This window comes from Hemibagrus wyckioides, linkage group LG09 (assembly GCF_019097595.1).
Source record: "Hemibagrus wyckioides isolate EC202008001 linkage group LG09, SWU_Hwy_1.0, whole genome shotgun sequence".
In the NCBI taxonomy this organism is placed as follows: Eukaryota; Metazoa; Chordata; class Actinopteri; order Siluriformes; family Bagridae; genus Hemibagrus; species Hemibagrus wyckioides.
The window spans coordinates 5,025,135-5,037,390 of NC_080718.1; the positions used below are offsets into that span (position 1 = coordinate 5,025,135).

The following is a 12,256-nucleotide window of genomic DNA, read 5'->3' on the forward strand; positions in this document are numbered from 1 at the left end:
ATTTAAATAAATTTGCATATCAGATATTTGAGTACTTTTAGTGAGTGAAATGTGTTTTTTAGAGCAAAGCTAGGACATATCAGTGGTCCTATAAGGTCAAAGTATTTGCCTGAAAATATTTTTAAAGGTATGATGCCAGTCCAAGCGTGGGGAAAAGTACTGTAGGTGCCTTTTATTTTATGGTGTAAAATGTAGTTGAATAATGTAGTAGACGAAAAACATTTGCGCACACGCACACTTTCTTTCGGATACCGAATACACCTTTAAATGGAGAGTTTGGCAACGAGAGGAGGGGCGGAGCCGCGCGCGCAACACGAGTATGTGTGTGTGTGTGTGTGTGTGTGTGCGTCGTGCGTCGAGCGTGCGTGCGTGCGTTCGTGCGTGCGTGCGTGTGTGGAAATCTCGGGATCGCCCATCAGTCAGTGGCACCGGAGCTTCACACGGGTCCAAATCCCCCTTCACATCACCGCAGCGTTTCCGATGAAGTGAACCCAGAATAGGAAAAAAGGAAATAAAAAAGAAAGAAAGCATCCTTTCAGGAATCTCATGCGGATTATTATGCTTTGACATCTTTCCGGTGGAATCTGAGGTCAGTCGTTTGTCCTTTTTTGCTTCTTTTCTTTGTAATAGTGTACACACACACGGACACATATATATACATACAGTATATCCTTCCGGGCGCGCGCGCGTGGAGAAGCTTGAAGTTTCAGTACTGTATTGTGGACAGATCTTTGACTCTTTTAGTAGCGCGGAAACGAAATGCGCGGTGCGCGGAAACGAGTTGGCGAATGATGCACGAGCGCGCGTGTTACGAGTTCCCGGGATAACATGAGCTCGCGACTCGAGTTGTTTATCCCTGAAATAAATGTTTGATTGACTTGACTTTGATTCGAGTGATAGAGGGCTCGTCGTGTGAGCCGATATTCCAAAGTAGATGATCTCTCTCTCTCTCTCTCTCTCTCTCTCTCTTTCACACACACACACACCTCGTGAGACACGGTAGGCACAAAATCCCAACCGTGCACCTTAATACAGCCTGATATTCTTCATACACTATAGCAGAATATTTGATGCTATTCACAGAATTGTTATTAAGCCTTATTTCAAGCATATAATATAGTTTTGTACGATTGTTGTTATTATGCATTATTAAAACATAACTACTCCTTAATGTGAAAATATCCTTGGCGTTTATTTCGTTAATTCTAGTCAATGTTATTATAATGAATATAAATCCACGACCACGGATTTATTACTAAATTTAAAAAGGGCCTTGTCTAGATAAAAACCTTCATTAAAAAAAATAAAAAATAAAAACACAACCCTCTTTCAAAAGCATGAATGTGTCTGATTTTAAGTATTACTTAATGCATTTGTGTCTTAACTACCTATCTATGCTTTTATTTTTATTCATTTATTTATTATCATCTCTAAAGTAGTCCCTGGATAATGAATATCTAAAATCAGGTTTCAGTCTGGACTCACGCCATACAGAAGGAGGTTCATGTAGAGACACAAAAACACACACCGACAAACACATACAACCTCTGTCTGATTGAACACTCCTTTAATTTTTTCGTTTTGATCTAAATTACCGAATCGGATATTAATATTTTATCCTTCTAATCCTTACATTTTAGCCTAACAGCAGGCCGCGTTTGATTAAAAGATGTTATTCTGTATATATTTTTTATTTTGAGTTAATGTAGCAATCCGAATGAAATGAATTGAAATGTTTCGACTCCGTTGTGTTCATTGATGTTGAAATTGTGGAAATAAATTAATCAGTTTGAGAATAATTAAAAACCCGCATATAAAAGAACTAATATGGAAATGTACAGCAAGATCCGAATTAAAGATAAAAGCCGAAAAACATTTAAAAACAAATGAAATTCAACATCCGCAAATATGTTTAAGCTCAAATGCGGGGTCTTTTTTCGTTCACTTCTGCAAAATCAAACGTATACAAATTCACACAGACACGTTTCTATCAAATTCAGTGCAGTTTTATAATGCGTATTTTTTTAAACGTGCATTTGAGCGGCTTTGGAAATAATCAGGCTTCGAGCAGAAGGGGATTTTCTTTTCTTTCCTTTTTTTCCTTCTTCACCTCCAAACCCTGCGGAGAAACCAGGCCCATTAAGCTGTAATCTCACCACCACAGACTGAGCAGGATCTGGATAAATGTGCTTGATAGGAGAACGCGCTATAAATCTAGAGAAAGCGAGTAATTATAATTTAAAACAAAAAATAATAATGATTATATAAAAAGAAAATGTTTGAGGCTTAACGCCGCAGTTTTAGCGCAGATATGCTTGTTTTTTTGGTGTGTTAAGATTTAATAATATTGAAAAGAAAAATAAAAGGAACGCGTGTTTTTGATATTTATCGAAATTATTTTATTCTAAGTTATTTTCCAGCGCCGTTTATTATTTATTATTAATATCCGTAGTCCTAATGAATTCCAACGCGACTTTGGTGTTACGCAGTGACCTCTAAAAAATCCCTTCTCTCCTTTTCTCCACTCTTTTACCAAATACAAGCTTTATTGTGTATTTGCGTGCTATTTCTTTGCAGGTTCTCGCGTATTATTAAACGTCTTCAGAAATACGTTTCATGGACATACATTTTATTTCTATCTTTCTGGCTTTATTTGGTATTTTTGCACAGAAATGCCGACACGCTTGAATTAAACCTGAAATGTCGCATCGCGTGTTATTTATTTGTTTATTTGTTTTTATTAAAATGGAACATTAAAGTGTTTTTAAAACGCGGCTTTATGCTCATGCGACATGTATGCATTTTGTTCTGTGCACAAGGAGAAAAAAGCAGAGAAATTAAGGACCCACCACCATCACCACCACCACCACCACCACCATCACACACACCCCTCTCCGATTGGTGCATTTGAAGCATTTTAATGCAGACAGAATCAGTTGCTCTGCGTGTTTTTTTTATTTATTCAAAATGATCTGTGACCTTAAATTGTGCACATAACGATTTTTCAAAATGATTTTGTTTCAAGATTAAAATTTAGACTTGCATTAGTTTTTTTTTAAAGAGAGATTGTTTTGCATCATAATGATGATGATGATAAAGGAATTCAATCATAAAAGGATATAAATGAATGCTGCTGATGGAGAAAAGAGGAACAAAAGGAAAATGTTGTGTAATGTTCTGGCTTGGAAAAAAAAAGACGACCGCAGTGTGACGTGATGTTTTTGTCGTTTTGGCTAACACACACACACGCACACACACACACACCCAACACCATTGGCACCTTTTACCACAGTGGTGCAAGCGTACCATGAGGTGACCGTGTTAATCCTGCGTTAATGATTTTGAGCTGATGGCTCTGATGGTGTGTGTCTTGGAGAGGGGGGCGGCGGTGGTGCATTTGGAGGGTGATGTAATGCAGGAGGTGATTGGCGCAGAGGGCTGCAGTGGGCTCGGTGGCGATGCTGGCCGTGTCTCAATCTCTGCAATTTTTTTTTGATCGTCTGGGAAAGCCTCATTGGGTGCTTGTAGGCGCTTTAGAACTTCCTCGGACCGTCAACCGGAAGCGCAGGGAGGACGTAGGAATGCGGTGTGGATGTGAAGGTTTATCGTTGAGGTCGTCCTTCCTGATCGTGCGTCCTGGCCGATTGAAATTTGTCGCTTGGGCGTGTAATGAACGAGCAGGATCGCTGTCATTAATGTAGCTCGGGTTGCTCATCATCGTTCATCCTCCCCTTTCAATCTCCTCCTTGAAGTGGATCTAAACGCATGACCCTCTTTTTTTTCCCTCTTTTTTGTGTGTGTGGTGGCGTGTGGCGTAGTCACTGGGGCACGACGTTCACATATCAATGAGGACAATGATGTGTGCAATTTAGCCTTTTCACCTCCCTCCTCCTCCTCCTCCTCCTCTCCACAGACTACAGGCCCTTGCTTGACAAAAAAAAAAAAAAAAACAGAACACACACACACACACACACTTTGAGGTGTGGGCACGAGCCAATATGGAGTATCTGTTATTAGCAGGCAGCTCTCTCTCTCTGGCTGGCTCGCTCTCCTGGCCTGCTCACCAGGCAGCTGTGTGTTTGTACGCATTGTGTTTCTGCTTCATTGCAATTGTGCGCCTCTACAAAAAAAATCTATTGTCCAGCTGTACCTGCTACCTGCGCTCCTGGCAGCCACACAGGAAATATTAGACGCCTATTAGGTTACACCTCACATGCTGCTATGTAATCCGAGCCTATTCATCTTCGTGGACTCACGTTTAAAAGAAAGCAGGTGCTGCTTCTAGACGCACAGAGCATCCGGGTGGACTTTAATTCTGATCACCGAACTACAGAAACAGGCTACGTTCATGAGGTGTATCGATTATTGTGAATAAGGAGTGTGTGTGTTCTGAAACAGGGTTCAAGCCCTGGTACCATTTTACAAGATGACTGGAGTAACAGGAGGTTTTCCCCACTTCTGTTAAAACAGAGCTTTTTTTAAAGTGAGGAAGTATCTTTTTATTAAAAAATGTACAGATATATTTTTGTCAGATATAGAAAGGCTATCGATCACCAGATATCATTTATTACATATAGATATATTTATTAGTAAATAGTATTTTTTTTTATCTTCTATTAAACATATAACAGATATTTTTTACACATCATAATCATGATCATAAAAAACATCTATAAATATAATGTTTAACGCATACACACACTATAAATATATAATATTATAAATGTATAATTTATTAATGTCTATTTGCACTAATATTATTTACACTTATGTCTCAGTTTATACTTAATATATATTTTAGCTTGAATTAAAGCATAGATTATTATTTTTTTATATAAAGATATACAAGTTCCTGCAGCTATATCTGTAATATTTAATATTCTCAGATACAGTACTATTTATTCTTTATAATTATTTGCACTTTTCTATCTATTTTTCATATCTATTGTACATTCTAATTATTTTTTTCTTTACAGATAATTCTTGAAAAAAATTAAATCAGATATTTGCTAGGATCTGAATTTATAAATGCTGCAATATGACCATAACTATATATACATTTAGAAATTATTTAATCATTGATACGTATTAGTATTTCTTTATTTTCTATTTACATCTAATAGATATTTTAAATACAGACATCTTTTAAGAATTAAATGATAAATGCAAAGATTTGCACTGAATGTGTGGTTACTGTTCAATTTTTTTTACACGTATATACGTTCTTCCTGGAGACAATCCGTTGTTTTCTCCACATCTGCAGATAAATCAGGTCTAACGCTATACTGCAGAGGTTTGGCAAGAGTATAATTGAGGTAATCCCCCCTCCCCCCAGATGACCGATAACGCAGGACGTCTTGGGCACATGTGAGGAATAAAAACGCAGGAGGAAGTTAATTGAATGACAATCTGTTATCTGAATAAGTTTCAATGACTGAACGCATTAATGCCTTAATGACACCTGATCACTTCAGAACACGTCAGAGCGAGTTAGATCTGACGTTCTGATTATTTGGGTTTTATATTATTTAGTCGCATTGTGTAGGCCTTAGAGATTTATTTTTGTTTCATTTGAAATGTAATGCTCTTTTGTTTTGACAGCGAGAACCCTGGGAATACGATCTCTACGCTGGACTACAAGTTACCCACGAGTCAACATGAATGTGTTTTCCTCTAAGGTTAAAAAGCGACCATAGTGGGACTTTTCATGGTTTTTATTTGGAAGGAAAACCCCACCTCCTGATTTGATTTCACAAATCTGTGCCGTCGTTTCTGACAAATAAAACTGTCTTCTGACAGAAATCAGACTGTTCAACAAAACTGGCCTTATGACTGTTATTTAAGACTGTTCTCCCTCTCTATTGTCCTCCGTTCACTTTTTAAGGATTTTACCTTCCCTGCTCTTTGACGTCAGCGTCCCGGCATAAACAAATCTTTTACACATACACTGGGATGTACTTTGGATATACAGACATTTGAACCAAAGCTATTTTTTCAATGCTTTCCTATTGCACAGGATTATAAACCCCCCTCCCCCTTAAAACTTCCAGCACTTTCACCATGACTCTGCTCAGATACCCGGTCCAGCTGCAGCTGCTGCTCAGTACTGTCCTCGGCTCCTGTTTGGGTTTGGAGTTCATGGGGGCTCGAGGACAGTGGGCCCGTTTTCTCCGCTGGGACGCCAGCACCAGAAGTGACCTCAGCTTCCGGATCAAAACGGACGTGTCCACCTCGCTGGTCTTGTACTTCGATGACGGTGGCTACTGCGACTTCCTGCAGCTGATGGTGGTGGAGGGTAAGCTGCAGCTGAGGTTCAGCATCGACTGCGCCGAGACCACTCTGGTTTCGGGTAAACGGGTCAACGACAGCAGCTGGCACTCGGTCACCGTGAGCAGGTCCAACCTGAGGACGGTGCTGGGCGTGGACGGAGACAGCAAGGCTGACGAGGTGCGACCTCAGAGGCAGTACATGAAGATCGTTAGTGACCTCTTCCTGGGCGGAGTCCCCCAGGACATTCGCCCCTCGGCCCTGACCTTACCCACCGCCAAGGACCTGCCACCTTTTAAAGGAGTTATCAGGGACCTGAAATATGGCAACAAAGAGCCTACGCTGCTTAGCAGCCAGAGGGTCCGAATGGACACGGAGGGCGTCTGCACCGAGAACCCGTGTGAGAACGGAGGAATTTGCTCCCTTGTGGATGGGGAACCGCTATGCGACTGTTCCAAGACGGAGTACATCGGCCGATTCTGCAGCAAAGGTAAAGCGACGTAGATCTTAAAAATGTAAAAGAGATGTCTATGCTAATTTACAACAGTAGCCAAACATGAGGTCAGCTCTTCAGGACGTCGCTCTGTCCTGCTTCGTCTGAGCTTTGATTTGTTTCTATAAAGTGTTACACTTTCAGAAATAAAGATACCGAACCATACTTACCTTGTCACTGTCACATAGCATAAAATTCCACCTTTACTGGGAATTGTTTTTACTTTAAGGAACTACATTTACGCTACATGAGTGGTCCTTAAGCTACATTCCTTTCTTTTTAATATAAAAGATGATTTAATATATAATACACTCACATTTTTCGCAGCAAGGAAAAGTACCATTTGTTAACTTTATTTCTGAGAAAGTATATTTAATTTCTAAATGTTTTTTTTTAACGCTGTCTCAGGTGGATTTCCGGAATGTTCAGTGTTTTAATATGTCATTCTTGTATCACTTGCATTTTCTACAGGACCCGAAACACGCCAGTTTATATCTGAAGATTATTTTTTGTTGAAATGTCGAGGTGTATTTGTGCATCAGCATTCCCGGTGTAGCCATTTTAGATTCTCGGGGGATTTCAAGGTGGCTGGTGGCCATTTCACAGCTTTCTGCTCCGATGTTGATGGTTCAATACAACATGATTTTTTCTTCTCCTTCTCCTTCTTCTCCTGTTCAAGCAGATCGTTTTCATGAAGGTCACACTGATGTTTCTTGAATTGATGCTTTTGAGTGAGAAGGTGGAAATAACCCCTGGATGAACAATGTGCTTTTTTCTGATGTATTCATGTGTGTGTAATATTGTCAAGAAACAAATAATGATTTTATTTTTAAAGTTTTCTTTAAAGATCCTGATTCATGATCCCACCAATGCAAGGTACCTAAAGAGTTGACTGATTTTTTTATTTATTTTTAAAATATTCTTGTGTTGTGGTGTATTGCTATTATTATGTATTTTCTTATCACTACGATGCTTTTTATTGTCCCTTTTTGATTTAAATGTGAAGTCGTTATGAAGCTATTTTGAGACACTGAGAGAAATGAATGACTTCAATGAAAGCAAAAGGGTTAAAAAAGACAAGGAGGACGTTTCTGACTCTTAGACCCCAGGCTTTTTCCTTAAAGACTGAAGCGTTTCAGTTGGGCGGGTGATGAATGGGGAGTGTGCCGTGCCATGTTGGTAGTTCTCCTCACTGCAGACACAAACCTCTCAGCGCTGCCTGGAACACAAAATGGCTGAATACCGATTATGCTTCGTTGAAGCGATTTTGGTCGACGTGGAAGCTTTGTGTCCGACGTCGCAATTGTGCACCGCATGTGGAGTCTGCATGCGGTTTTGGATAAGAGAGAGAGCGTCTTTTGTCTCGTTTTTTTGTCGCTATCTATGTAGAGCAGCACTCCGGCACAGATTATATCCACTACGGTGCTGGCAGCCGAGTCGCTCATACGGGCTCTGGGCTCAAATTTATAGTGGAGGGGGAGGCGTGCAGAATTTTAGCTTTGATTTATTGTTGCTGTTCCTCTCCATCTTGTTTCGGGTGGCAGGGTTTTTGCGGCCCGCTGATAGGAACCCGTGCTAGGAAAAGCAGCTCTGATTTCTCTGAAGCCCGAGAAAGAGTGCAGACCATCGTAAAAGAATAAATAACCTAATTTATGGGGCCGAGCGCAATTTATATGGACCCACTGGGGAACTGGGATGCTTTTAAAAACGCTGCCCTCTGGCCTAAAGATCATCATATCACATCACATCTCGCTCGCTTTTGGGGTTATTCCAATATAGCTGGGTTTAATATATGATAAAAATCTAATCATTAGATATTTAGAAATTCTCTGTAGCTCTTTGCATTGATCCTGCCTCCATAATGCATAATAAATGCATTCATAGCAGTTTTATGTATTTCTATCCTACTATAGTACTTTAGAATCTTGGTTATAAGCCTGTATAATAACTCAGATAATGTGCTAGGAAAAAAAAAAAAATTGGTAGCACTTCCTATGAATCCCGTGTTGACAATGCGTTATAACAGTTTATAACAGTTATATTGAATACATAGTACGATACATATCATGCTTACACTTACATGCATAGCACACAAAGAACCAGAGAGAATTTGAAATCACTTCCTATTAATCCTGTATTCATAATGCATTATAATAGCTTTTCTATCAGTTATAAACAGTGGAATACTTAATATACGTATAGGCTTATACCTTAAAATGCCAGGTATAAGCCTATATGCATGCTTATAATTACAGGTAGAAAAAAACCCCATTGCATAACCTAAAACTTCATTAATAATGAATTATAAATCCAGTTGTATCAGATATAGTATTATAACATAAATAATGCTTTATAACATTGTCATAAACTTGTTATAAAAGAGTTCAGAGTTACATGCATAAGACCCTAAATCTCGACTAAGTTTGTAATGTCAGGTAATGTCAAATACTATAACACAGTTTTGTATAGACTCTATGTCTTCATAATGTTATGCTACATGTTATAAGGTTTTTCACAAGAAAATTGTAAATGATCATGTTATGAGGCATTATAATAGCCGGTGCTATAGTATCTCTACTACAGATTATAATCACTGAGCCTTTATCTATATTATTACTGTGTGAAAAGTTGTTACGAACAAATGTATCAGTGTGCTCATTACTCAATAATAATGCTTTATAAAATGATATGCATTTATAAGGAATTATATAGCATACATAATAGACTTAAAGCTGTAGTCAAGACCTTTATTATCTCCAGTGTCTAATACAAGACCAGGACTAGCCACTAGTGATCTACTTCAGCCAGGATGTGAGATCAGTAGTCCTCCTTATAACACTTGACGTAATGCTTTATAAATGCTCATAAGTCATTAAAGCTATTTGCATAACTAATAAAAAAATTATTACATTACTTCATATATTGTGCTTTATTTATATTTTTCACAACACTCTGGTATAGTTCCCTTATCACTGGTTATACAGTGTTATAACAAACAGATATAATTAGGTATGTCAGTTGTATTTTGCATGATATAAAATACTGGTCATAATCATGTTACGAATCATTATAACAAATGCTCTGCGATTATAACTTGTGGTACAGGTGCCAGGGGTACTTATGAACAGATGTTATAATATGTTATGAAACCTGACATTATAAAGTTATGTAGACTTGGTTTGTAGGCTGCTATATTGTACTTATGAGCATTTATACAGGATTACATTGGTCATGAAGCACAAACATGACTTCATATTATTTGGACTATTACAATTATAGTCATATAGTTGTAATAAACTGTTAAAATATGTGTTACAAGCAGTGCTGTTAGTATTAGATTGAAAAGATATCTTCTTGTAATACACTACACAAAGTGGGGCCTGCTTAAATACTTATAAAGCATCATGTACACAATTGCGTAATGCATAATAAGTTTAATTCACTTTCATAAACAGTTATAACTATGTACTTAGCCTTTATGGAGGTGTTATTACTTGATAATAATGTTCATGTGTTTATTGTTTTACAGATTTCCCAGGAAGTGTTACCATAATGGCTTACATAACTTGACATTAAGATGTCATACAGTATAGATATACTGTATATAACTATGAGCAGTTATACAGAATTAGTTTTGGCGTTATGAAGCATTATACTGTATATTCTATGTAATACTTGTCAAGTGTCATAGTAAGTGAAAGTGAATGCATGTTATAATGCATTCATACACCTTGTTATAATTATTTATGAGGACGCTTTACACTTTTAACTTTTATTATGCATTATGGATCGTATATAATGGTGGTATAGCATGTTATAAGCACTGCTTATAATGAATTATTTTAACAATGTATTGACTGCATTCTAAACAACGCAAAAAAACAAAATGCCTTTCTGTAAATAATTCTAACGATGTGTATAATGCATTACGAATGTATTATAACATATTCCTAAGTCGTTATGCATATGGTCCTAGTGAGCCTCTGTGAATCATGGGGAAAATGCTTTTGGTTGAAGTCCATATGGCAACACTTAGTCTGCAGTGTAGAAATTAGCCCGCAATGTGTGTTGTGGAGAATATATTCAGGTCCAAACGCAGAAACGGCAACAGGAACCTGACACTTCCCTCGACAGGCAGATGGCTAAAATGGCCTCGGAACTATTTGCTGTTGCTGTAGCGTATGTTCCTCGCTCGGTGGCAAATGTGACAGCCGCACCGTTACATTATTTGCAAACGTTTGTAGTCTTTCGCAGGCTCGGAATAACACAAATTTTGGCTGCCAAACAAACGCTCAGTCTGTTCCTTCCTTCCCATGTGGATGTCGTTTGAATCTAATGCACTTGGACTTGAGGATTTAATCCTGCCCAAGATCAAATTATTAGCTGCTGCAGAAGACGAAAACGACTAACGGTTTCAGTTACGAGTTGATGACGGATCCTGAGGTTTTGACAGAAGAAGCTGTCGGAACGCGTATCGATCTTGGGTGGGAAAGGGAAAAAAAATATTTCTAGCCTTCCAGAGAAACTGGGTCAGGGGAGAAACGTGAGAACAGCTTGAGAAGAGGAAATAGACGAAGGAGAAGGCATGCTAGACGTTGTCAGACATGAGAAAATCAGGCTAAGACGTGGCATCAGACTAAACTTCAGCGGCTGATGAGAAATTCCAGGCGTCTCATCAGCCATTTAATATCCCAGAGTTGGGTTTGTTAACAAGCAGAGCAGACAGATGTACCGTCCTGTGCTATGACATGACCTGGAAATAAGTTACCACCAAATTAGTGTGCTGTGTTTAAAGTCTGTGTGTGTGACTGAAACGATTAATGATATAGCACTGATTAGCATCAATTAAAACTGACTAACGAGAAGCAAAGCACGGATCATGATTTCGAAACTACGTTTATTTTTACTAATGAGCTTTTGAAAAAACATTAGCACAAACTTTATATAGGCTACATAAAGCATTATAACACATAATGTCAGATTCCATGATGCATCATGACATCAGCTCATAAGAACAAAAGCTGCTTTGCTTACATCGTAACAACCACTGCTCATGAGCATAATGTTAGGCATTGTAACAGCTTATGTATGCTGTATACGTTATAGATGCACACCATTCTTATACAATATCATAGTGTCAGGTTATGTAAAATGTACATGTGTATAAGATTGTTATAATACATTATAATAAAGGTTCAACCTGGCATTTAACTATCACTACTTCTTATGAGCATACATTATTATTAAGGTTATGCATGCTAATGAGCTGATAATGTCAGACTACATAACACATAATACATATCAAACTCACAATGTTTACCACAAAATGGAATATTCTAGTGTTATAGCATAGGATGTAGTGTTATAGTGCATCATAATCATTTTTGTTTGCAGGGTACTTATGAACAGATTATAATTATAACCTGATATTATAAGATATAGATTTATTGTTCAGGGAGCATTATAAATGATCAATAACACCTTATAAGCATTTAT

General features: G+C 38.0%; 1 protein-coding gene across 10 annotated transcripts in view; it reads left to right on the forward strand.

Annotated features, from left to right (window-relative positions):
* Positions 1-394: 394 nt before the first annotated feature.
* The window catches only part of nrxn3a (neurexin 3a), a 316,041-nt gene continuing 304,179 nt past the window's right edge, over positions 395-12,256 (forward strand). For all 10 annotated transcript variants that reach the window (XM_058398173.1, XM_058398174.1, XM_058398175.1 and 7 more), the window contains exons 1-2: positions 395-589; positions 5,602-6,757. In XM_058398173.1, coding sequence (XP_058254156.1) covers positions 6,061-6,757 — 697 coding nt within the window. In that variant the 5' untranslated portion in view covers positions 395-589; positions 5,602-6,060. The remainder of the gene's footprint in view (positions 590-5,601; positions 6,758-12,256) is intronic.